The sequence below is a fragment of the Ictalurus punctatus genome, chromosome 18 (genome assembly GCF_001660625.3).
Source record: "Ictalurus punctatus breed USDA103 chromosome 18, Coco_2.0, whole genome shotgun sequence".
NCBI classification, from domain to species: Eukaryota; Metazoa; Chordata; class Actinopteri; order Siluriformes; family Ictaluridae; genus Ictalurus; species Ictalurus punctatus.
Window position 1 is genome coordinate 9,844,131 of NC_030433.2, and position 27,498 is coordinate 9,871,628.

General features: G+C 40.3%; 1 protein-coding gene across 12 annotated transcripts in view; it reads right to left on the reverse strand.

Annotated features, from left to right (window-relative positions):
- Positions 1 to 27,498, reverse strand: part of p4ha2 (procollagen-proline, 2-oxoglutarate 4-dioxygenase (proline 4-hydroxylase), alpha polypeptide 2) — a 112,334-nt gene that overhangs the window by 15,339 nt on the left and 69,497 nt on the right. For 7 of the 12 annotated variants that reach the window (XM_053688018.1, XM_053688017.1, XM_053688011.1 and 4 more), the window contains 9 exons: positions 24,744 to 24,983; positions 22,482 to 22,681; positions 21,365 to 21,541; positions 18,759 to 18,829; positions 18,496 to 18,595; positions 9,561 to 9,614; positions 8,624 to 8,683; positions 8,485 to 8,550; positions 4,581 to 7,765 (listed from right to left, as the gene is read on the reverse strand). In XM_053688018.1, coding sequence (XP_053543993.1) covers positions 7,526 to 7,765; positions 8,485 to 8,550; positions 8,624 to 8,683; positions 9,561 to 9,614; positions 18,496 to 18,595; positions 18,759 to 18,829; positions 21,365 to 21,541; positions 22,482 to 22,681; positions 24,744 to 24,983 — 1,208 coding nt within the window. In that variant the 3' untranslated portion in view covers positions 4,581 to 7,525. Of the gene's footprint in view, positions 1 to 4,421; positions 4,491 to 4,580; positions 7,766 to 8,484; positions 8,551 to 8,623; positions 8,684 to 9,560; positions 9,615 to 12,827; positions 14,653 to 18,495; positions 18,596 to 18,758; positions 18,830 to 21,364; positions 21,542 to 22,481; positions 22,682 to 24,743; positions 24,984 to 27,498 lie in introns of those variants that run through there. The other 5 variants (XM_017492819.3, XM_017492825.3, XM_017492824.3 and 2 more) reach the window with 5 other exon arrangements.

Consider the following 27,498-nt stretch of genomic DNA (forward strand, 5'->3'; position numbering starts at 1 on the left):
CATCTCAAGCGGTCTAATGCAGGTTGCTTGACTGTTTTTCATTTTCATAATTTTTTTTGAGTGATTACCTCTATGTATTGGCATTGCAAAACCACCAGGTTTTTTTTTTTTTTTTTACACTGGTTTAACTACAATGGCCATCTTTGTGTCATGGCATACAACGAATTTTGGTTATGCAGCTGTTTACGGAAAGCTCAATATCTCAGCTCAGGTTGGGTCTAGCTCCACGCTACAAAATCTGTTCTCTAGTACATTACTAGGTACATGTACATATTTGCACAATCGTGTTCCTTAGACTTACTGAGCAGCTTGAAAATTTGTGCACCCTTTAAAATTTTCTACATATATGCATAAATATGGCCTGAAACATCAGATTTTCACACAAGTCCTACAAGACAAGGAGAACCCAATTAAACAAATTAGACAAAAATATTATATTTAGTCATTTATTTATTGAGAAAAAATATCCAATATTTCGTATCTGTGAGTGGAAAAAGTATGTGAACCTCTAGGATTAGTAGGTAATTTGAAGGTGACATTAGGGTCAGGTGTTTTCAATCAATGGGATGAAAACCAGGTGTGAGTGAGCAACCTGTTTTATTTAAAGACATGTTTGTGGATGTGCATCATCAGTATGCAAGGTCACAAAGGAACCAAGGGTCCACCATCAGGAGAACACTGAACCACAATGGTGTGCATGGCAGGGTTGCAAAAAGAAAGCCACTACTCTCCAAAAAGTAAATTTCTGCCCTTCTGCAGTTTGCTGCAGATCACATGGGCAAGCCAGAAGGGTATTGGAAAAATGTTTTGTGGACAGATGAGACCAAAATAGAATTTTGGGTATAAATGAGAGCCTTTATGTTTGGAGAAAGGAAAACACTGCATTTCAGCACCTTATACCATCTGCGAAACATGGTGGTGGTAGTATTATGGTTTGGGCCCGTTTTGCTGCATCTGGGCCAGGATGACTTGCCATCATTGATGGAGCAATGAATTCTGAATTATACCAGCGAATTCTAAAGGAAAATTTCAGGGCACATGTCCGTGATCTAAATCTCAAGAGAAAGTGGGTCATGCAGCAAAACGACCCTAAGCACACAAGTCTTTCTACAAAAGAATGGTTAAAAAAAAAAAGAATAAAGGTAATGTTTGGGAATGCCCAAGTCAAAGTCCTGACCTTAATCCAATATAAAATGTTGTGGAAGGACCTGAAGTAAGAAGTTCATGTGAGGAAACCCACCAACCTCCCAGAGTTAAAGCTGTTCTGTACTGAGCAATGGGCTAAAATTCCTTCAAGCCGATGTGCAGGACTGATCAACAGTTACTGGAAACACTAAGTTGCAGTTACTGCTACACAAGGGGGTCACACCAGATACTGAAAGCAAAGGTTCACATACTTTTGCCACTCACAAATATGTAATATTGGATAATTTTCTTTAATAAATACATGATCAAGTATAATATTTTGTCTCCTTTGTTTAATTGGGTTCTCTATCTACTTTTAGGAAAATCTGATGTTTTTTATCATAATTATGAAGAAATATAGAAAATTCACAAACTTTCATGCACCACTGTAGAACTGACATTTTCAACATCTCCCTGAGATGTCTCCCTCATTCCAACATGCTTCAAGGCTACCATCATTGTCCCCATGCCAAAGAAGTCTCCAGTGTCCTGCCTCAATAAGTACCATACCATTGCACTCACAACCATCATCATGAAGTGCTTCGAGAGGCTTGTCATGAGGCACATCAAGACCCTGCTGCCCACCTCACAGGATCCGCTGCAGCTCACGTATCGCACCAACCACTCAACAGATGATGCCATCGCCACCACCCTACATCTGGCCCTCACCCATCTGGACAACGACACCTACGTTCGACTGCTGTTCATAGATTTCAGTTCAGCTTTCAACACAATCATTCCTCAGCACCTGATTGGAAAGGTGAACCTACTGGGCCTGAACACCTCCATCTGCAACTGGATCCTGGACTTCTTGACTGGGAGACCTCAATCAATCTGAATTGGAAATAACTTCTCCAGCACCACCGTGCTGAGCATGGGGGCCCCTCAGGGCTGTGTGCTCAGTCCACTGCTGTTCAATCGGCTGACTCACGACCAATCACATCATCAAGCTCGCCGATGACACGACTGTGGTGGGTCTCATCAGCAAGATTGACAAGTCAGCATACAGATAGGAGGTGCAGCGGCTAACGGACTGGTGCAGAGCCAACAACCTGTCTCTGAATGTGGACAAAACAAAAAGAAATGGTTGTTGACTTCAGGAGAGCATGGAGCGACCAGTCTCCGCTGAACATCGATGGCTCCTCTGTGGAGATCATCAAGAGCATCAATTTCCTTGGTGTTCACCTGATGGAGAACCTCACCTGGTCCCTCGACACCAGCTCCACAACCAAGAAAGCCCAGCAGCATCTCTACTTTCTGCAAAGGCTGAAGAAACCGATCTCCCACCCCTCATCCTCACCACGTTCTACAGAGGAACTATTGAGAGCATCCTGAGCAGCTGCATCACTGTCTGGTTCAGAAATTGCAACTCATTGGATCGCAAGACCCTGCAGCGGATAGTAGAAGATCATCAGGGTCTCTTTCCTCTCCATCACAGACATTTACACCACACACTGCATCAGCAAAGCCACCAGCATTGTGGAGGACCCCACACACACATTTTTCAGCCTCCTGCCATCTGTAAAAAGCATTCGGGCTCTCATGGCCAGACTGTGTAACAGCTTCTTCCCCCAAGCCATCAAACTCGTCAATCCTCAGAGACTGGACCGACACACGTGTGCGCATACACACTCTCTGAACTGAACATCATCCCACTCCCATTGCAATATTTGCACATTTTTGCTTCTTCTGTATTATAAAAATATAGGATTTAATTTATTGTCACTACTATACACTTTAGCTGGCTGCTACCACAATAACTGCTATGTCCATATTTGGTATAAGCTAATTTGCTGAATACTCAATCATAGCATGTTATGTTACATTTATACCATTTTTAAACTATATTTTAACTCCTTGGCACCTATCTTCTGCACTACCTGTTATATCAGACACTTCCACACTAAAACTATGTACTGTTCAACGCTACACTGTCACTTACTGTTCCCATTGTCCTGTTTTAATAGTTACTGTACTGTCCTGTGTTTAGCACTCGTCAGCACATGCACTTTATGTAGAATGTTTGCACATTTTATTTAGTTCTGTGTCGTCTCATGTGGTTAGTTTTATGTAGCACCATGGTCCTAGAGAAACGTTGTTTCATTCCACTGTGTACTGTACCAGCTGTATATGGTTGAAATGGCAATAAAACCACTTGAACTTGAACTCAATTTCAAATGGAATGCTCAAGATTGCTCACAGTTCCACTTTTAAGGTAAATTTATAATGGGGAAGGGTTTGAGTCTCAGTCTTTTTTAGGGGGTACTTAGGCAAGTATGTGTGCATGCAGAACATTTCAGGTTTGAGACTTCTCTTTTTTTATGGGGACGAGAAAGTGCAATTAAAAAAAAAAAAAAAAAAAAAATTCCCCTCACTTTTGGGTTTAATATTTCTGGTGGGGGACCAGATACAAACCTGAAATTTTCACAAAAATACGTCTTTAGCATAAAAATAGCATTCTGCTGCAAAAACTGTGAGTTTGAGAATGAGAGTTAAACTCTGCAGCAGAGTGGATCTTGAGCGCCAGATTTGAAGAATCAGTCTGCTCTATCATGTTGCTGCAGGTGTACAGTTGGTATGTGTGAATAGATTTTATACAAATATGGAATTACAGTGTTCAGTCGGGTATTTTACAAATGAACAGTATCATAAAAAGAGCTGTGGTGTTATTTCTCCTGTGATTAAAGCAGTAAGTGACTTCTGAACTGTAGTCACTTACTGCTTTTATCACAAGATAAACACCACAGCTCTGTTTATGACACTGTTGATTTGAGGTTTCCATAAACATCTGTATAACCAAATTTTATTGCATGTCATGACACAAAGAGGCTGTTGTAGTTAAACAAAGTAAAATAAAAAAATACAAATAAAAAAACTGGTGGTTTTGCAATACCAATACATAGAGGTAATCACACACAAAAAGAGAGAAAAATTAAAAAACAGCCAAGCAACCAACTTTGTAATTATTGGACCACATGAGATGGAATGACCCTCATCTCATTTTCATCTTTAGATCAAAACTGCAAAAATATTTTTAAATTTAATTTACAATTTGTTTGAGGTTACTGACTAGCACATTGATTACTATAAAGTGTTTATGTTATAGACTAACTTCTATACAAGCATCTAGAGAGGTATCTTCTTCCCAACTTAAAGCAGTGGGCATGAATGAGACAGAAACATTGATTGTTAACTAAGTCACTAAAATGTTTTGGATGATGGTAAATGAATCCTACCTTTCTTGGCCAGATAGCAGCACCAAAATCTGGAAACACAGTGGCACCACCAGCTTCCACATCACTCATCTGCCATTAGAAATGTAAAATGTAATTTAAAAAGATTAACATCCATGTGTCACAAATCGTGACAGAGCAGAGATAGGACGGATGCAAGTGCAGGATGAACAGTTGTTTATTTGAAAGACAGACAGGAAGACAAATCCAAAACGTGATCCAAAACGTAATCCATAAACATGCAAGAGGTCAGGCGATTGGCAAACAGGCATACACGGGGCAAGGCAGGAATCTAGGTCATGGTCACAGAAAACAGGGTCGATAAACAAAACAAGAAACGAACTATGACGAGGGACTGGAAGCGGATAATCCAGCGCGAACTAACTCTAAACACGACTACGAACTAAACTAACTCTAAAGTATTAATCTTCCTCGTTGTGTGCTGGGAGGCGCGCGGTATATATGCGGACATGATCAGCGTCTAAACCGCTAGCAGCTGAGAGCAATTCAGACCCACGTGAAATCCCAGCCAATGACAGAACAGGGAGGAGACATGACAGAAACATAAACAAAACACACGTGTCCAGATGTCATTACAGTCAACGGAAAAGCAGGTGCTCGCGCATTCGCGCTTAGAGCACGCTGCTTCAAGGAGGAATCGTGACACCGTGTGTGTGTGTGTGTGTGTGTGTAAAATCAATACAAGGATATAGGAATACGAAAGTAGAAATGCCCCCTGTGTCTTCTTTCTTCTTCCCATCATAACCCTACCAAAACCATCTCTTTGCACTTTGGCATTCTATACTATTAGTAAAATCAAGCAGCCACACTGGGAAAATCTAACTGTCTAAACCTAAAGCAAACTGATAAAGGGTCTGAAGAGGAGTACATCTATGAAATTATTTTTGCAATGTCAGTTTGACATAATAGGTTTGATGACTTGAACAAAATACTTTACGATGCACAGATTATTAGAGACCGTTATGGTTCCCGGAATTACTGAAATGTGTATTTTGACAGAACTTAAAACTTATTGTGAAATTTTAACTTATTAATTAAATTGAAAAACAAGTATCATTTTTGGGGAATTTTTTTTTAAATGTACAATAACATGGTTGCATAAGTGTGCACACCCCTAAACTAATACTTATTTGAAACACCTTTAGACTTTATCATAGCATTCAATCTTGTTGGGTAAGAGTCAATCAGTTTGGTACATCTTGACTTAACAATATTTTAACAGATTTTTTGATTGGATTTAGGTCTGGACTAAATTTAGGTCTGGGACATTCCAAACTTATTTTGGTGAAGCCATTCCTTTGTTGAATTGGGTTTGCTTCAGGTTGTTGTCATGATGAAAGGTGAAATTCCTCTTCATCTTAAGTGTTTTAGAAGAATGTTTTGCACCAAAATTGATGAATTTAAGAGATTGTTGTGACATTTAGGGAACAACCAGCAAGAAATTGCTGAAATTCTTTTAAATGTTGTTGTAGGCCTCTTGGCAGCCTCCCCAACCAGTTTTCTCCTGATCTTCTCATCAATTTTAGAGGAAAGTCTTATTTTATGAAGTGTCACTGTCGTGCCATATTTTCTCCACTTGTTGAGTACTGTCTTTACAGTGTTCCATGGTATATCCAACGCCTTGGAAATTTTTTGGTAATCCTCTCCTGATATTTTTCAACAATGAGATCCCGTACTTGCTTTGCAATCTCTTTGCGGCCCATGGCTTTTTCAGATGGACGTTACCAAGAAGATGCCAGGAAAATCCTATAGGAACAGCTGTACTTTATTTGGGGGTAATCAGTCACTTTAATTGATGGCAGGTGTATACTAATTAGTATTTAACATGAGTTTGAATGTGATTGGTTGATTATGAACACACCACATTCCCAGTTATAAAAGGGTGTGCATACTTATGCAGGCTAGGTATTGGAAGTTCTTTGTTTTTCTATTTTTTTCACCCAAAAACAATTCTGTGTTTATCATTTGCTATTAATATATTGCAATTTCACAATAAAGGTCAAAAAGGTTTTAACATCACAAAAACCTGCCATTTTAACAGGGGTGTGCAGACTTTTTATATCCACAGTATATGTGAAGTCCATAAATATTAGGATATTAACCATTTTTTTTCCCTTTATATTGGAGCTAAAATAATTTATATTATGCAAGTGCAGACCTTCAGGTGAACAGCGTAGGAATTACAGCAATTTTTATATGTAGTCCTCCCTTTTAAGGGACTGGACAAAAGTAATCAGATAAACTAACAATCATAAATTAAATTATTTTTAATACTTGGTTGTAAATCCTTCGTCTTGAACTCACAGACATCACCAGAAGCTGGGATTCTTCCATGGTGATGCTCTGCAAAGTCTTTACTGCAGCTGTTTTCAGTTCCTGCTTGTTATTTTTGTTTGCCTTTGATTTTGCCTTCAGCAAGTGAAACACATGCTCAATTGGACACAGATCAGGTGACTGAATTGACCACTGCAATACTTCTTTACCCGTCCTGGGTTGCTTCTGAAGTATGCTTCATGTCATTGGCCATCTGCACTCTGAAGCATTGTCTAATGAGTTTTGAAGCATTTGGCTAAATCTTAGCAGATAATATAGCCCTATACACTTTCATATCATTCATGTCAGCAGTCACATCATCAATAAATACAAGGGAACCAGTTCCAGTGCATGCATGCAAATGCCATATATGGCGGTATGTTTCAGATCATAAGCAGTTCCTTCCATTCTCCATATTCCTCTCTTCCCATCATTCTGGTACAAGTTGCTCTTTGTGCCATCCATCCATACACTGTTGTTCCAGCATTGTATTGTTTTAAAAGGTTGTTTTTTGTTTTTATTTATTTATTTATTTATTTTGCCAAGCTCTGATCTGGTCTTCCTGTTTAGGGGCGAACTGTTGTGAAAGAGTTTATCTTCACCAGAGAAATAATTATTCTTTCATTCACCACAGATATTTTCTGTGGTCTTTCATGCCTGAGCATGTTCCTGGGCTCACCTGGGCTTCTTCTTTTTAAGAATGCACCAAATAGTTGATTTGGCCACACCTAATGTTTTTCCTATCTCTCTGATTGTTTTGATTTTTATTTATATTAAGCGCAGGGTGGCTTAGTGGTTAGCACGTCCGCCTCACACCTCCAGGGTTGGGGGTTCGATTCCCACCATAGCCCTGCATGTTCTCCATGCTGCAGTCCAAAGACAGCCGTGGTAGGCTGATTGGTGTGTGAATGTGTATGTGATTGTGTGCCCTGCAATGGATTGGCACCCTGTCCAGGGTGTACCCCGCCTTGTGCCCGATGCTCCCTGGGATAGGCTCCAGATTTCCCGTGACCCTGAAAAGGATAAGCGGTATGGAAGATGGATGGATGGAAATCAGCTCTAGACCATTTATCTGCTTACTTGTAAATTAATTATTCACACCTCGCCAAGGAACAGCTGAGCAACCAAATGTCCATTGACAATAACTTTGACAATGTCCAAATATTTACAGACTTGACTGTATATACACATATATGCATTTAAAAATTTTTTTGGAATGTAGGCTGAAACAACACTGGCTGACATTGTGAACTATGCAATGCTAAATGTACTTTTGTCATATATTTGGCGTAACTGTCAGGTAATTATTTGCAACAATTATGCATTTTATTCAATACGGAATAAACAATAAACATGAAAACAACGCCAATAGGACTTTTGTATGACTAGCGATATTTAAAGCTTCTGAACAGTATAAAAGATATGCCAGAAGGAACCAGTGTGATTTGACAGCGAGACCTGAGAGGCAGCTATTAAATTTACATAAATTTTAATATACAGCTATTTACTATACCCAATTAAGCACATTTAAAAAAAAAAACTAATTTTAATGTTTAAAAACATTAAATTATAACACATGATGACAATATTGAAAAAGAGCACATTTATTGGTGAAATTACCCTGGTGAAATTACCCTGGAACTGTCACTCATTAAAAATTAATTTTTAATGTAAATATTTGGACATTACTCTCACCAGGGAGACTCAGGGCATGCATACTTACAATACTTACATAATTTAAAAAAGTAGCCACACGATTTCCTGTGCCTAAAGATTTGAAAGCCTCGGTCTCATCTTTCTATGAAGATAAAATTTCACAGTAAAAACAAAGTAAAGAAACAGCTTGCTTCAGAGCGCACACATGTACTTACGTAGTTAAGAAAGGTGGCAAGCCTATTTCCATCAACCTTCAGGTTGCTATCAAAAGGACGCTGCAACAGACAATTATCATTTTAAACCAAACTGAACTGACTAGCTGAAGGTGCTCTCATCTTTGAGGTTCTCACCACATGGAAATGGTGACAAAAATGGACACCAAGAATGACATAGAAAATTTTTTGGACTGCCAAGTTGAGGACATTATACAATTTGGATCAAAACCTAAATAAATAACTGTAAATTCTAATGAATTTAAAGGACTTGCTAGTTCATACTACCTTAATTAATTAAGATATTTAACAACCCATAGTTTTGGAATTATTTGTAACTACAAACTCTGTTAGCTGTAAGTATGATCTAATTACATTAGAGCCAAGGATGTCTATGAAGCCAAGGATGTCCATGAAACATTTAAACTATTAAGCCTTTCATGATAAGGACAAAAGGCTTATGATGTTACATAGTCGTTTTTTTTTAATAAAAATTTCACAGAGGAATAGATTAACAGATCTCCAATATGGACCTGAAGGCATTTCAATGGAATAAATACATTTAATTTAAAAACTGGTATTGTAGTCTTCCACAATGTTTAAACATTGTGGAAGACTACAATACCAGTTTTTAAATTAAATGTATTTATTCCATTGAAATGCCTTCAGGTCCATATTGGAGATCTGTTAATCTATTCCTCTGTGAAATTTTTATTTTTAAAAAATGACTAAAACTCTCATTCTATGTTTTAAGATTATTAAATTTCAGAATTTCACACTCCATAAATTTTTGCACTTTTGAGGTGCCATGCCTAGCTACATATGTTAAGCTATAATTGGTCAATCACAGATTAGGGGACGGATTTAGTGAAGATCTTAAAAGCACGAGCGCAATAAGGTATTGAAACAACCAGGCAAGCCTTGCCTGCTATATGCTTACCCTTGAGAAGTCATAATGTGGCTCATATTGACCTCCAACCCCATAGTTTGCAACCTATATTGAAGAAAAAAATTAATAGGTCATAACTGAAAAAGTCACAGTGTTTATTACAATAATATAATTATAATTTGCTCCATAAAAGTAGCCAATTTGACCATAAAACCAAGTCACCAGTAAAACAAAAACAAAAATAAAATAAAAAACCCGGAACTTCGCTCATGCGCTGTTTAGCAAAAGCATTCTTTCTTATAACATCCTAGATTCTATTATATCAAAAGACCTGAGACAATTAAATGCATGTTCTATCCAGAATTAATGAATTATTTTCATCTAAATGAGCATGATCAGGTGTAGACATGGGGTGGACAGTAGAAACATAGATTCATATTTCAATGGAAATATTTTCCATTATCTAGAAGATAATATGCTATCCTACAAAGCAATTTAAAATTGGATTTGATGATAACGATAATGATGTTAAATGATGATTATTATTAAATGATAATTAAATTATATTATTATTAGCTGTAGTACTAGTCATGTGTTATATCAAGCTGTGCCACAATGGAGTTTGTAACATCATTCACTGTTAACCTCATTTTGTGTGTGTGTGTGTGTGTGTGTGTGTGTGTGTGTGTGTGTGTGCGTGTGTGTGTGTGTGTGTGTGTGTTGAAAGTTTTCAGTGCCAGAGAATGGTTTTGCTAGTATTTGAACAATTACACATAAGACAATTTCTGACTACACAGGTCTGCTCAGTATTAATACACTAGCACAAACCACTAAAACTGTAGCGTTTTTTCCCGGACTCTGTGCATTGATATCTTCTTTATATGCAATATGTAGCTTATTACCAGTAGGCAGGGGACACCAATAGTTAGGATCCATAGCCTCCTGCTGGGTCCGAGTCCAGCTTTGTCGAATACAAGTCAAGACCAAGTCCTTATAACCAATCAAGTCAGACTCTAAGTCCGAGTTCAAAGGGGGCTGATTTGGACTTGAGACAGAGTCCTAGACAGCTGAGTCAAAGTCCAAGTCAAGTATGGCTGAGTCCAGAAAGTGAATCAGATTTAGCCGATTATAAAACTGTAAGCTCAACACTGAGCCATTAAATTAATATATTAATGGCAAAACAATGGCAATATAAATGTAACAAAAACATGCCACTATTACATCCTGCCATTTAAATGTTTTTTATTGCATGTCATCAGAATCTCAACAATTAGTTTCCAGATGAACAAAAAATGGTTTCAAAGCAAAAACATGAAATAGAGCCCTCATATTTTCCCCCAAAGGGATTTATTCTAGAGTGGCTACTCAGAGCTAAAGCAGGGCAGAACACAGACAAACATGAGGCAGATGTGAGGGAAAAAGTGCTTTTTTTATTCTTACTAAAAGTAAGTATGTGGAAGTGATGGAGCGTGAAGGAAGTGTGCAGGTGCCTTCCTGGCATGGAGCGCGGTATACGGGCTGTAGCAATGCCGAGGTGGTGTCCAGAGCTAAAGGAGAGGAGCTTGGGTGCCGGCGGAGAGGCCAGGGAGCGTTGTCTTCTTTGTCATCGTCTTCTTCCTGATTGGCTTCTGAGAGAGGGAGAGAGAGACATGTTACTTGCGCTAGTAACAAACATGTGGCTCACCACTGGGAGCACCCTTTTATATCCTCCTGTCTTCTCCGGGAGGATGAAGAGCAGCCGCTCCACTCATTAGCTGCCAGCCATGTGTGCTTCTGCCGCCTCATAGCCATGTGCTTTCATGCTGTCCAAAACATTCAGGGTCCTGAAGTGGCGCTGTGCTTTCAGCCCCCTGCTGACAGTTGTGTGAGGAGCGCGTTGCCTTTTGGCTTGCCATTACAGTACTTCCCCTCAGCTCCGAGCACACTGCCGGCAAGAGTTGGGTCCAGAGGGCGTGTCTTCTCGACAGGCCATCCGCGTTTCCATGCTGGGCCCCCGCTCGGTGCTGGACCTCGAACGAGAACTCGTGCAATGAGAGAAATCACCGGGTTACTCTGGCATTTGTGCCTTTCCCCCCCAAGACATCCACTGCAGGGGGACATGGTCAGTGATCAGGGTGAAGTGGCGCCCTGCCAGGTAGTACCAGAGATCCTCTATGGCCCACTTTATTGTGAGGGCTTCTCATTCCATGGCGGCGTACTTCTGCTCGGCAGGGGTTAGCTTCCTGCTGACATAGAGGACCGGGTGCTCCTCCCTGTCGAACGTCTGGAACAGGGCGGCCCCCAGCCCTGTCTCAGAGGCATTTATGTTGACCATGAAGGGAAGAAGTCGGGGTTCTTGAGGACTTGGGAGCTGGTGAGAGCCTTTTTGAGGCCTGGAATGCCTGCTCCATTTTGTCGGTCCACTAAACCCTGTTGAGTTGGCCCCTCTTGGTGAGATCTAAGAGGAGAGAACCTAGAGAAGATAAGTTAGCCACAAACCTTTGGTAATACCCCGCCAGCCCCAAGAAGGCATGTAACTGTTTTTTGGATGTGGGCCGGGCATAATTTTTCATGGCCTCTTTTTTTTTTTCATGGCCTTCTTCTCTTGGGGTTTCAGGAGGCCCCAGCTGAGGCTATACCCCAGGTACTGTGCCTCTGTCAGGCCCAGGTGGCATTTCTGTGGGTTGACCACCAGTCTGATTTCCGTAGGCTCCCAAGTACCTCCCTGAGGTAGCAGAGGTGGTCTGCCCAAATGGTGGAGTGGATGATGACATCGTTCAGTTATGCTGCCATGTATGGTTGGTGTGGTCTCAGGAAAATGTCCCTCAGCCATTGACAGGCTGCGAGAGCTCCGTGCAGGCTGAAAGGGAGAACTCCTAACTCCTAACCACCACTCCTGGAGCGGTCTTGATCTCGAGCTGCACTAGGTGGGTCAGTCCCGGTGTGGTGGAGATGTCAGCGTGTTGACCCACTAGTTCCGTCAGCTGCGGTTTCTGAGTCACGCTCAGATTTTCACCTTGATGGACCAAGGTACGCTCGGGAGACAGTGGTAAATGCTGAGACTACTAGAGCGGGTGGGACTAATTTCTTTAACAAGTTAATGTGATATAATTGATTGTTTGCATGCTTACCGGGCTGTTGCAGGTGGTAGTTCACTGAACCAATTCTCTCCAGAACTTTACAGGCCTTGCCAGCAGGCCAGGGATTTGCAGGAGGTATTTGGAAGTATGAGGAGCACTCCCTGGGCTGTGCCAGCTGGTTGTAGGCCCTTTGCTGGTCTTGTTGGGCAGCCTCCATGTGCTCCCTGACGATCGGGGTTACTCTGTCGATCCGATCCTGCATCTCCTGGACATGTTCAACTAGCAATATGGGGAGGGTTGTTCTTCCCAGCAGTCCTCCTGGTCGCCGCTGAAGAGGAGCATGAAAGGGATGAAACAGGTGGAGGCCTGAGGGGTTTAATGGATGGCGAAGAGCACACAGGGAAAGAGTAGGTCCCAGTTCATCCCTTCTTCATATACCACCCGCTTCAGCATCCGCTTGAGTGTTTGGTTAAATCTCTTGACAAGGCCATCTGTCTGGGAGTGGTAGATGGAGGTCCTAAGGTGCCTCACCTACAACAGCCGACACAGATCACTCATTAACTTGGACATAAATGACGTACCTTGATTGGTGAGTAGGTCTTTGGGGATCCCAACATGGCTCAACAGCAGCACGAGCTCCCTCGTGATGTTTTGGGAGGTGCCTTTCTGTAGGGGGATTGCCTTGGGGTATCTGGTAGCATATTCCAGGATCACCAGGACGTTCTCGTGGGTCTGGGAGGATTTCGGGAGCGGTCGTACCAGATCCATGCCTATGCGCTCGAAGGGGATGCTGATAATGCGAAGCGGGATGAGGGGCGCTGGGGGTGGTTTTCTGGGCTTGGTATGTTGATACTGGGGACACTGCCTGCAGAAGCATCAGACTTCTGCGTCCATACCAAGCCAGAGGAACCTGTCACATAGATTCTCTAGGGTGTTCTGGGGGCCCAGGTGTCTACCCAGTGGATGTGTGTGGGCCAGGTGCATTAGGGGCTGGGTTTGGGAGCACGGAATCACTAGCAGATCATAGGTCTGGACCCGGTGCTCTGTTTGGTAATTAAGGAACCCATTCTCTACTAGGAAGAAGGAGGCTCAGAGCCATTGGTCAGGGAACTGGTTGACCCCCTCTACCTGCCACACCTGTTGAAGTCTGGTCGGCAGGGAGGCTGAATGCAGCAGGGCCCTGGGTTGAATTCCCATCACTCACCCCTGCCAATGTCCAGGGTGGCCAGAGTGCACTCAAGGCTTTCTATCATCTCTCGGGGTGTGCTGTCTGGAGCCATTGCTTGGCAATACAGAGCAGCGAGTCCATCTGGGCCCGTGGGGTGGACCAGGGATGGTAGGTCCAGCGGTGGAACTCTATAGGAAGGAGACAGACCACAGCAGGTAAGGATTTCTCCTTTTAATGTTTTATAGTCCGCTGCTTCAGCCACAGGGAGGGCATAGTAGGCTTGCTACGCCTCCCTTGATAGGAATGGAGTGAGAATCTGGGCCCGTGTTTCTACCTCCCAGTGCTCGCATAGAGTGACACACTCGAATCTCACATACAGAGATTTGTGAGCAGATGCTGGGCCTCTTGGCAGGGGTGTAAGAGAGGAGCTGATGCACATGGAACATGGATATTTCTTCAGGACCAGCAGCTCCTGTGTGTCTGTTCAGAGGCTTTGGGACAGCTCCTGGGTCACCGACTGGATATTCGTCTCTAAGAGGTGCTGCAACATGGGATTCATCGTGTGTGTTTTTTTCTCTCTTTTATTTACGGGGGTATCTGTGCTCTTATGCCGGCATTCTCCACAAGTGTGGCTACTCAGAGTTAAAGCAGGGCAGAACACAGACACACATGAGGCAGATGTGGGGAAAAAGGACTCTTTTATTCTTACTAAAAGTCAGTATGTGGAGGTGAGGGGTGCATGAAGGAAGCGTGCAGGGCATGGCCTTCCTGCTGTGGAGTGTGGTGTATGGGCTGTAGCGATGGGAGCGGAGCTTGGGTGCCCGCAGAGAGTGCAGGGAGGCTGGGGAGCGGTGTCTTCTATGTCATCGTCGTCACCGTCACATCTATCTAACAGAAAACCCTGCTCCAGACCTGCCTGAAACACATCGTTCAAAGTCCAGATTTATTTCCGTAATTTCTCTACATCACAGCATGCATTATCAGCATAATCCCGCCTAAAGGCAGGCATAAAGAAAGAAGGCGAGGCTTCAGTGAATTAAGTCAAGGTTTCAGGGAATTCAGGTGCCATGTCGTGGAGACGCTGTGTGTTTCTGTGTTGTTGAAAAGAATAAACCAACATGAAGACCAGCCAGCTGTCTATGGGAGAAAAGCAAGCTGTGAAAAGAGGGAAAATCAATCAGAGCCATTGCAAAATCATTGGGCATAGCCAAGCATTGGGCACAGCCAATACAACAATTTGGAATGTCCTGAAAAAGGAAAAGAACAGTGGTGTACTAACAACCATACACTGAACAGGTTGGCCACAGAAAACAATAGCAGTTGACTACATACCTTTGTGAGATCTCTGAAGAAAAACCCCAAAACAACACCATAAACCTCCACAGGGCAGGGGGGAAGGCATCACAATCCACCATTCAAAGAACACTCAGAAGGGCTTTTCACACTGCGCTTAACCCCAGGTAATCGTTTTTCTAAACGCTGCTTTTAACTCCAGGTAGAATATTTCACAATTGTAATTTAGAAGCGGGGTTAGTACCGCTTTTTACTCCCGTAACAAGTCAGAGAAAGAGATTGCCGCGGGACAGAGCCAGGTGTGCATGTATATATATATATATATATATATATATATATATATATATATATATATATATACATACATACACATGCACAGGAAAGCGAAAGTAAAAAATTTAAGTAAAATAAAGAGCCCCTTTTGAGTTGTCACAAGCCAACTAAAAGGGGATTGTTACACAGCATCTGAGGGGAATTTTTTTTAAGTAATAGTCTTTATTTTCTTTCCTTTGTGTTTCTCAGGAGGCTTAAAACAGCCAAGGAGGATTTACGTGGTGACATTTTTTTCCTCAATTCAGTGTATAGCAAATATCTTCAGTGTATAGCAAAAACAAAGTAATTGGCCTTGCGGTTCCAATACTTTTGGATGGGAGTGTATTTATCAAAGTTATATAATGTAATAACATATGGTAAAACTCTCAGCTATGAGATGGTGGTATTGTCTCCTTGCATTGCAAGTAAAATATTATGTCACTAGCTGACTAGGTAACTATTAATAAAAATCTATTAGTCTATCCCCAAACCCAAACACTGGTCCAATGTACTTTTTAAACATCCCATTCTAGATTTAGCCTCCCCTCCCTCTTTTTTTTTTTTTTTTAATAACCTGCACCTTCTGTGAATACATTCCTCTAGGTTATGGGAATTTGTCAATTTAGTCACAAGGGCATTAGTGAGGTCAGGCACTGATGTCAGGATGAGGAGGCCTGGGGCACGGTACGCATTCCAGATCATCACAAAGGTGTTCAGTGGGGTTGATTTCAGGGCTCTGTGCCAATCGAGATCTTCCACTTCAACTTTGGCAAACCATGTCTTCATGGACCTCAGTTTGAGCACAGGGCATTACAATGCAGGGACATGTTTGGGCTAGGTCCGTTAGATCCAGTGAAGGGAAATTTCAACGCTACAGCACACAAACACATCCTATACAACTCCATGCTTCCAACTTTTTGGCACAGTTTAGGGAAGGACCACATATGGGTGTGATGGTCAGATGTCCAGTTTTGGCCATATAGTGTACCTTTCTAAAAGATCCTGCACATGCTTTGTGGACCATGGCATCAGCAGTCAGATGAAACCAAGAAGTTGTCAAAAAAAGTTCTACAGAATCAGCTGATCTTTATTTGAGATTAATCACAATCAATTCATTGATGACAGGTAATTACTTTTGATTGTGAGATTGAAAGTGATTGGTTAATTCTGAGCACATGCCTCATCAGGGTTTCTGCAGGTATCAGCACTTCAAGTTTAATACTTTTTAATACCATATTCATGAAAAAAAAATAAAGATCTGCACATCACTTCAATCATGCTACATGATACATCAGCTATAGTGTTAATACATATACATCCATTTCTGGGTTTAAGTAAACTATAGCAGGGTAAACGTCTATAGAGGTACATGGGAATCCAAAGCAAATATCCTTTTTGCATTACCATTTGCTCCAACAGTTAAAGAAAGCAAAATCCTGTATTTCCTTCTCATGACTTTCCAAGAGAGGAAAAAATATACAGAGAGATGGATTATGGCAGTCAGAAAAGTTGCAAAAATTTACAATTGCTCCCTCAGTAGCTGTATTAGAAAAACTCTCGTAGCAGTGTTTACTAGTTTTTTATTCATTTATTTAATTTGAGGGTAATGTAACAAGTAGTGTAATAAATGTACATACATTTTTGGAAAGAAGAAAATATATATAAAAAAAACTTTGCTATTTTGTAATATTACTATTGCACTAAAAAATACAAATAGTAATATAACAATAGTAATATATTTCTGACTTAATTCACTTTTATGTGTTAGACCTTTTATGTGTGGCTTTTATTTTGGTGGAAAACAGCAGAAAGACCTCCGTTTAGTTGGCAACAGTTTTTTAAATTCACCTCTCATTACCAATCAGGTGAAATGCTGTAAACCACTGCCCACAAAAATGTTTGAGATTATGCTAACATAAAACATTAATCTGGCGCGTGTTGTGTTCTAAATGCATGTGACAGTAAAAGCGACTCTAACTCACAGAACAGAGGTATTGTTTGTGTGGAGCGGCATGTTATCACATTGCTTCATATTACATTGCCATTCAAATGTGTGAATGATGGCAGAAGGTACGCTCATGGCATCTGATATTTTATTTTATTCCATGGACATTCAAAAGAATGTAGGAAAAAATTTAAAACGTGGGCAGAGTGAAACCAGTTTTATTTATATATATTTATGTGATGCTACTAGTGTGTCTTTTTCAGTGCATTAAAGGCTGCATTTATAGTAACACTGTTTTGAATGCTATTAAGAAAATAGACACCCCCCAAAATAAATAAATAAATAAATAAATAAATAAATAAATAAATAAATAAATAAAAAGGTGTCCTCTTTATGGAAAACCAGAATATGGTCACCTTAGCTTCTGTGATGTAATGTTACCCGCATCAGGGACAGTGATCTTTTATTTATTTCTTTATTTATTTTATTAAAACAAATCCAAACATTGAACATGTTTTTAACCTCTGAAATAAGCTCTTAATAAAAGCATTTTAGATCATATTGTTTTTCTCTTGACTTTATTTACATATGTGGCCTTGAAGTAATCCAAAAATAATCAGATTACATTACTTTCAAATTGTGATACTTGGATTATGTTACTGATTACATTTTTTATCAAGTAATTTGTAACTGTAACCCTGGCAATTAGTTTAAGTTTTTTCTTTTTTCCCCTAAACATTTGTTTTTCACCTGTATTTTGTTGGATGCTATACCACAATAAAGGCACAAAATGATCTGACATCACTTACTGTGGTTTCCTTCTTTAAAATGATAAAATCTTGCAACAGGAGTGTCTAGACTTTATATCCATTGTAGGCAGTCTCTCATGCTTTGTGTGTGTGTGTGTGTGTGTGTGTGTGTGTGTGTGTGTGTGTGTGTGTGTGTGTGTGTGTGTGTGTGCACACGTGTTACTTGACAGGAGTAACACCACAGATAATGCTATTGTTAACTATTCACCCAAAAAAGGTGTGTTGTTTGCCTAAGCTTTGGAGAAACAGCAAAAAGCTAAGTTTTGGCCAAGCCATGAGAATTTGCTTGTATTTTTCTATTTGTAATTCGCTTTGGATAAAACTGTCTGCTAAATGAATAAATGTAAATGTAGCTAAACATGTTCATATACAACATAAATCATATAAAAGTTTGGACTACCTGGAGAAGTTCGGCAGTATCCACTGTTAGACCAGTAACGTCTTCTATTCTCTGATTGACATGTGCAATGACTGGGTCTTCATATTCTTCCAACCATGCACTGAAAATCATCAAACACACAGGAATACAGCAGTTCGGAAACAGTTGCCTAGGGTTCAGAGAACCTGAACAATCTTTTGAAGTAATACAGCTAAATTATTTCACCCTCTGATTTAAATGTATTGTTTATAAGCTTTCATAAGTACTGATTTATCACGACTCACCTCTTGGACACCCTGTAATGTGCTGTTGTCAGTACACCTGTTTTTGGATCTCGCACAGTTGCTCTCGCAAGCTAGAATGATTAATAATAAATAACAAAAAAGATAAACAGATTATTTGTTAAATTATTAGATGACTCTCTTGCACAAAGATTTATACTATGGTAGTATAAAGATTATTTTAGTTTTTTTCTTTTTGATTCAAAAGTCTCTGCTGCATTTTAAAGGGCCATAAAGGCCATACATTGTTCATCCTTTCAAATTCATGACAATACATGTAAAGAAATTATTTAACACAAAGATGCCTTCAAAATAAACAAATAATTGTGGGGTTTTTTACATATACAAAAATGGACTATAAAGAGCAGTTAACAGTAAAGAAACCACCCTAAAAAGTTGATATTTGATATGAATACATAATTCAATAAATTACTTCATTATGTTTTTATCTAAGGTTAGCAGTCTGTTACTTAAAATGTTACTTTTTTTATACACATGCATATATACACACATTATACAATATTATACATAAAACACTAAAACACATATTATAATTATTATGTAACCATGTCACAGAGAATATGCAAGCCTGAAGAGATGAGTTTTTAAAGAACTTTTGAATCTTGAAATGGATTCACAGTTGGGAATGTGATGGGGAAGTGAACTCCAGAGCTTAAGGCCAATGTGACTAAAGGCTCTTCCACCCATGGTGCTAAAGCTCATGTCCGGTATTGCTAGTAGACTTGCTGAGGAGGATCGCAGTAAGTGGGGCGGGGTGTGGTTCTCCAAGAGGTTAGTGTGTTAAGTGGGAGCATGAGTATATATGGCCTTAAATGTGAGAAGCTGAATTTTGAATTTAATTAGAAAGGCAACAGGAAAACCAGTGAAGCTGGATGAGCAGAAGTGGTACATGGCTGGTTGATTTGGAGCACGTAATGATCCTTGCTGCACAGTTTTGGAGCAGGTGAAGTAGTTTATTACAGGTGCCAGACAGGATGGAACTCCAGTAGTCAATGTGGGATGTAATATAAGCATTGACCAAGACTTCTGTGCTGTGTTGAGTGAGGAATGGGCATAGTCTTGCAATATTCCATAAATGGAGAAACATGTGTGTTTGTGTGCAGCAAAGAAGAGAGTGCTATCTAAAATTACACCAAGGCTCTTTACCTGAGTGGAGCATGGTATGGTGCAGCCAACAATGGAGAGGGTGAAGGTGTTCATCGTTGCAAGTGCTATTTTAGAGCCAACAATGAGTAGCTCAGTCTTATTGCTGTTTAATTTCAGATAATTTTTAGTCATCCATACGTTGATGTCATGAAGACAGGCTATGATTGTACTGGGAGGAAGAGAGGCTGAGGGCTTCGTGGACATGTAAAGCTGAGTATCGTCAGAATAGCAGTGAAAGTGAACACCATGATGCTGAAGGATACTGCCAAGTGGGAGGAAATAGATGATAAATAGGAAAGGCCTCAAAACTGAGCCGTGGGGAACCCCCTTGGTGACAGCAGAGCTCTCTGACTTGCAGCTCAATATTTGGACAAATTGTGTCCTGTCAGTGAGGTAGTATGTGAACCATTGATGTACAGTGCCAGGGACTCCAGTGTTAACTAGATATTCTAGAAGAATCCGATGAGAGATGGTGTCAAAGCCTGCACTGAGGTCTAGGAAGATGAGAATGGAGAGCAGTTCAGAATCACCTGCGCAAAGGTCATTGGTTATCTTAACCATGGCAGTTTCTGGGCTGTGTTTAGCACAAAATTCAGACTGGAATGGCTTAAACAGAGCCATTGTTTTTTAGGTGATCCTGGAGCTGAGATGCCACTATCCTCTCAATGACTCTTGATATAAATGGTAGGTTAGAGATAGGTCAATTATTATTGAAGTCAATAGGATCCAGACCTGGCTTTTTTAGTGTTGGCCTGACAATGGCAGTTTTAAATGAAGGGGGCTCCAGAACAGTGGTGAGAGAAGTGTTAATTATTGAGGTTATCAGAAGGGAGATAGCGGGCAGGCACACTTTAAGTAAGTTGGTTAGACCAGGATAAAGTATCATTATACCATCATTAATAATCAAATACCATCATTAATAATCAGATGGAGTGTTTTAGGAGTGGACAGCAACCAACTTCAGCCAGACTTCACTGTAATCCACCTCAAGCAGTTCAATGTTTATCCGCAAAAAAATCTCAAATCTTTGTGATTTGAATCGCAATGTCTCCAGGCAGAACACAGTAAAACGTGTCAGAAAACAAATAAAAATGTCACTAACTTACAACGATCTAACTTAACTAAAATACTAAATACAAAAATCAGGCAAAATTTACACTGAATTTGCAATTAATTTAAAAAAGACCAACTAAAAACAAGCCAGCCGGAGCGGCGTTAGACTCGCCTGCTTCCCCGTTACTATATATATATATATATATATATATATATATATATATATATATATATATATATATATATATATATATACACACACACACACACACATATATATATATATATATATATATATATATATATATATATATATATATATATATATATATATATATATATATAAAAATGTATCTAGCTATACTGCCATGCTTCTGGGTTGGGCTCACCCTAGGTTTGGCGAGCTCTTTGATCTTCTCAATCTCTTCATCAGACAGCATTTCCAGATAGCGGACAATGTGCGGACTGTCCCATTCATCCTCTTCCTTCATAGGCTTGAGCAGAAGACGTGGATTCCTGTTCCCATTCTGATAGCGGCAGAACAACTTGCTACGTCTCTGTTGAGTCTGTGGCAAAAAAACTCAACCTTAGCATCTAACAATGAAATTTTCTGCTGCTCAAAAATTGATTTTTGTATGCAGATGCTGAAAATTTAAAAAAGATCCAAAGGAAAACACAATATGCAACCGCAGGTAACATTGTAAAGTTAGGATAAGATGTTAACTACAGTCCATTAAGATCCTGAACCAGATACTAACCGGACTCCCATTACTTTGCCTATGCCACTTATGTGCACCTGCACTTTAGAATGTCTGCCTGGCACCTATACATACATGTCCTCTATTATGCACTAGGCTCATTGCACACAACTTCACCAATACTATTTGCACATGGCATGGTATCCCTCCTCTCCCACTGTTATTGCCACATATTTATCAAATTCTTTATTGCTTTCCTTTCCATTTTCTATATTTTACTTTTGTACTACTTATGGCTATGTATATTTTATTTTATATATTATTACCTTTCCTACTCTTACTTATTTGCACAGTCTGCATTTCATAATGTGTTGTACCCTGCATAACTGCATATGTGACAAATAAAATGTTTAGCATTTAAAAATTTTACTGCATGTAAAATAAATATTAACCTGAAACTTTCTTCTTTTAAGAAATGGAGACAAACACAAAACCACTTTCATTATATTAAAGAGATTATTTAGGTTATTTCGACCTGGAAGTAACAATATGATATAAATGGACTGGGAAAAACAACAGGATTTTAGTTCCTGTAATGTGACCGCTTTTGTTATTGCACTCTTACATGTGAACTGGGCTTGTGCTGATAGTTGGAAATGGATAATATCAGAATGTTTTGATGTTGTGGTCATAATGTTTTTGGTCATTAGTGTATATGAGTTAAGGTTACTGGGATTCGGCCATCTTCAAAATAGTTATTTTTTATCATCTCTTAGTTTATATGTTCATCTTTCCTTATTGCACTCACCATTTTGACCCCCTCTCCTCTACACAGGGCCTCATAGATGTCTCTCTCAGGTAAATAATCTTTTGGGCGCTCATAAGTTACCAGCTGAATGGATGTCTCTTCACTGTGCTCCTTTTTGGTCTGGTCCATGTCTCTTAGCTCATTGGAAAGTATCTGTTCAAAGTAGTGCAGATTTCCTCCTGCTCTCTGGTGGCTTGGATCTATTAATGAACAAAGACAAAGGAAATTAATTAATAATTGATGAAATAAATCAAATTAAAATGCAATAAATGTTACCCTCTCCTCTGATTATAACTGATTATAACAGTCGAATGGTTTATGATAGTATCTGGAATGCTGATATATATATACATATATACATACACACACACAGTATCTCACAAAAGTGAGTAGACCCCTCACATTTTTGTAAATATTTGATTATATCTTTTCATGTGACAACTCTGAAGAAATGACACTTTGCTGCAATGTAAAGTAGTTTTACTGCTGCAACAAAAGTGAGTACACCCCTAAGTGAAAATGTCCAAATTGGGCCCAAAGTGTCAATATTTTGTGTGGCACCATTATTTTCCAGCACTGTCTTAATCCTCTTGGGCATGGAGTTCACCAGAGCTTCACAGGTTGCCACTGGAGTCCTCTTCCACTCCTCCATGACGACATCACGGAGCTGGTGGATGTTAGAGACATTGTGCTCCTCCACCTTCCGTTTGAGGATGCCCCACAGATGCTCAATAGGGTTCAGGTCTTGAGACATGCTTGGCCAGTCCATCACCTTCACCCTCAGCTTCTTTAGCAAGGCAGGGGTCATCTTGGAGGTATGTTTGGGGTCATTATCATGCTGGAATACTACATACTGATCATGCTCTGCTTCAGTATGTCACAGTACATGTTGGCATTCACGGTTTCCTTCAATGAACTGTAGCTCCCCAGTGCCGGCAGCACTCATACAGCCCCAGACCATGACACTCCCACCACCATGCTTGACTGTAGGCAAGACACACTTGTCTTTGTACTCCTCACCTGGTAGCAGCCAAACACGCTTGACACCATCTGAACCAAATAAGTTTATCTTGGTCTCATCAGACCACAGGACATGGTTCCAGTAATCCATGTCCTTAGTCTGCTTGTCTTCCACAAACTATTGGCGGGCTTTCTTGTGCATCATCTTTAGAAGAGGCTTCCTTCTGGGATGACAGCCATGCAGACCAATTTGATGCAGTGTGCGGCGTATGGTCTTAGCACTGACAGGCTGACCCACCACCCCTTCGACCTCCGCAGCAATCCTGGAGCACTCATACGTCTATTTCCCTAAGACAACCTCTGGATATGACGCTGAGCACATGCATTCAACTTCTTTGGTCGACCAAGGCGAGGCCTGTTCTGAGTGGAACCTGCCCTGTTAAAACGCTGTATGGTCCTGGCCACCGTGCTGCAGCTCAGTGTCAGGGTCTTGGCAATCTTCTTATAGCCTAGGCCATCTTTATGTAGAGCAACAATTCTTTTTTTTTTTCAGATCCTCAGAGAATTCTTTGCCATGAGGTGCCATGTTGAACTTCCAGTGACCAGTATGAGGGAGTGTGAGAGCAATGACACCAAATTTAACACACCTGCTCCCCATTCATACCTGAGACCTTGTAACACTAAGTCACATGACACCGGGGAGGGAAATTGGCTAATTGGGCCCAATTTGGACATTTCCACTTAGTGGTGTACTCACTTTTGTTGCCAGCAGTTTAGACATTAATGGCTGTGTGTTGAGTTATTTTGAGGGGACAGCAAATTTACACTGTTACACGAGCTGTACACTCACTACTTTACATTGTAGCAAAGTGTAATTTCTTCAGCGTTGTCACATGAAAAGATTTAATCAAATATTTACAACAATGTGAGGGGTGTACTCACTTTTGTGAGATACTGTGTGTGTATATATATATATATATATATATATATATATATATATATATATATATATATATATACACACACACACACACACATATATATATATATATATATATATATATATATATATATATATATATATATATATATATATATATATATATATGACAGAGAGAGAGAGGGGCATATATAGGCAAAATGTATTCCAATTATATGTTTATTAGCATTAGTGATCATCTTGTGTTTGAATGTAGTTTGTCTGCATTTTGACTTCAAATATGGATTTGCCCCTGATCACTGTGCTTTGAGATCTGTGACGTGATTTTACAATGATCTGTACTCTGGTGTTGCACTGATTACCAATGGAGAGAAGGCGTCGGGTGAGTTCGATGGCTCGTGGAACATCTCCCATCTGATAGACAGAGTAACTCAGGTAGTCCAAGATGTCTGACTTGGATGTTTCGGTATCCTCACCAGCATCGATCTGTCGGAGGGCCTGTTGCATCCACAGCACTGCATGGTAGTAGTCATTCTCATTGTACGCTGTCTTTCCCATGTCAAAACAGTCATCTACAGTAAGAAAAGCGTTGTAGCGCACCCCTGTAGATCAAAGTTAGAACAGTGCTTACATTCAAATTAATTAATTATTTGTTTCTCATTTTAATTCAGTTGAAGTCTCTATCATCATGACTTTTAATGTTTCAAGAAATGATTTTTACACTAAAGTGATCTGGTGATTGGCTTGGCCAGTCTAAAAAATTTTCTACTGATGAAGTCCTTTGTTGTGTTGGCAGTGTGTTTTGGACCAATGTCTTCCTGCATGATGAAGTTCCACCCAATTAGATTGGATTCCACCCAATTGGATATGGCAGGACAATAATCCTAAGCATACTTCCAAAGTTATAACAAAATGGCTGAAAGACAACAAAATGAAATGGCTGGAATGGCCATCAGAAAAACCTTCACCTGAATCCTACAGAAAATTTGTGGACTTTCAAGCAAAGAGGCCCACAAACCTGACCACGTTATACCAGCAAAAAAATGTGCTATTGCAGTCTAATTTAGTAACAATCCTTTTGATACTTTCCAAGCTAGTTTTCATATAATGCACAACACTGAGACAGCCTTCTTAATGGACTCCTACTCTTTACTGATTCTGGTGCCTTAAGTATCCTTCTCTTATATTGAATGCTGCATTTGATACTGTAAAACATGACACTTATTTCCTGTCTGCTGTTGTTGTTACTGGCACAGCTCTTATCCGAATTATCTCTTATAGTGCCAATATATTTCAGTTTGTTTCCCTTGGCCTCCAAACTTTGGAATGCTTTAACTCAAGCTCATAAATTTTGTTCTTTCTTTCACTTTCCACCTTCAAGGGCCATCTTAATACCTTTCTTTTTTCCTCAACACTTTCAACTCTTCTCACGCCAACTGATGTTGGGTTTTATGTTATTAGTGTGTTATATGTGTATTTTGTGTGTATATAGGCTATACAGCAACCTTGGTTATGAAAAAGGCACTTTTTCATAATCATTTAAACATGATTTTGGGGACAAATTTGCCTGCATTCCAGATGTTGTTGAGGGGAATGTATGTGGATGGACCCTGCATCAGGATAGCACAGTGTAGGATGTGTAGAGTGTTGTCTGGGGAGGCATTGTCAAAATCAGCTCCATGTCAGGAAGATATGAAAGGTGGTGCGGCCCCTGCCCCCACCCTTCAGATGAATTCCCCTCAGGGATTTCCCTTTGGAGCAGACACAGACTCTCAGGCATGCTTTCAACCAAGTGACTGTAATTGAGGGTTAGCAGTTCAGCCAAATGTTGCACTCTCCTTCCCCTATTTTGCAATTATTAAAGATAGTTTATACTGAGTGATACAGGACACTCAAAGAAAAGAACAAAGAACCCAGATGTTTGTCCCAAAGAGCCGTCAGAAAATGTTATTCCAGGAGACACATCATAATCTGATGGCAGGGCATTTTGGTCAGGACAAAACACTGAACTGTCTCATGGCCTGCTTCTATTGGCCAGTCACTGATGTTCACAGGTGGTGTGCTGCATGTGCACACAATGTAGTAAATCAGCTGGTAAATCTGCCAGCCACTCGAAGTGTCATTGTGCCCCCTTCCATTAATCAAAATCTCCTTAAGAAAAAACAGACCTCATTGGGCAATTGGAATGTTCTGCATGAGTACATCAATTTGGGATCCTGAAAGATATCCAGACCAAGGCACCACGTTTGTCACTATTCGTACCAGAATTTACCATCCTTGGATGGATGGCCTAGTCGAGCAGTTTAATCAAACCCTTAAAAATATGATTCGGAAATTCATGCATGAGGATGATCGGAATTGGGGTAAGTGGCTCAAACCTCTATTATTTGTAGTACAAAAGGTCCGACAGGCCTTGACAGGGTTCTTCCCATTTGAATTACATGTATTATGTGGGTGCAAGCCTTGCAGTGCCTTAGACATTATCAGAGAAATTTGGGAGGATGGGCCTTTGGAGAGCAAGTGTGAAATTCAGTACATTCTTGGCCTGAGAGCAAAACGTCACAGGGAAATTAACCCAGGATCATTTGCTACAGGTGCAAGATCATTAATCCCAGCTGTATAATAGGGGCACTCGGCTACATGGTTTTTCACAGGGAGATAAAGTGCTTGTATTATTACCCACATCAAGCTCCAAATTACTTGCCAAGTGCAATGGTCCTACAATCTCACACACAAGTTGGGGACATCAACTATGAGGTATAGCGAATGGATAGATGCGGGGGACAGAAGATATACCACCTCAATCTCCTTAAACCATAGAGAGAGGTGAATAGGAGTTAGGACTGGAGGTGAATCTAAATTGGTCTGCTCAATCCACCCCGATCCCCTTCGGAGACCACCTCTCAATATCCCAAATCACAGAGATTGCCAAGTTGCAGGCAGAATATTCAAATGTGTTTTCGCCTCTACTTGGTCACACTAGCCTCTTAGAACACCACATTGAGATGCCTTCAGGGGTGGTGGTATGTAGCCACTGCCATCGTTTGCCTGAACACAAAAAACAAGTGGTGTGGAAGGAGCTCATGGCTCAATATGTGGTAAACAAGGTGTCCCACA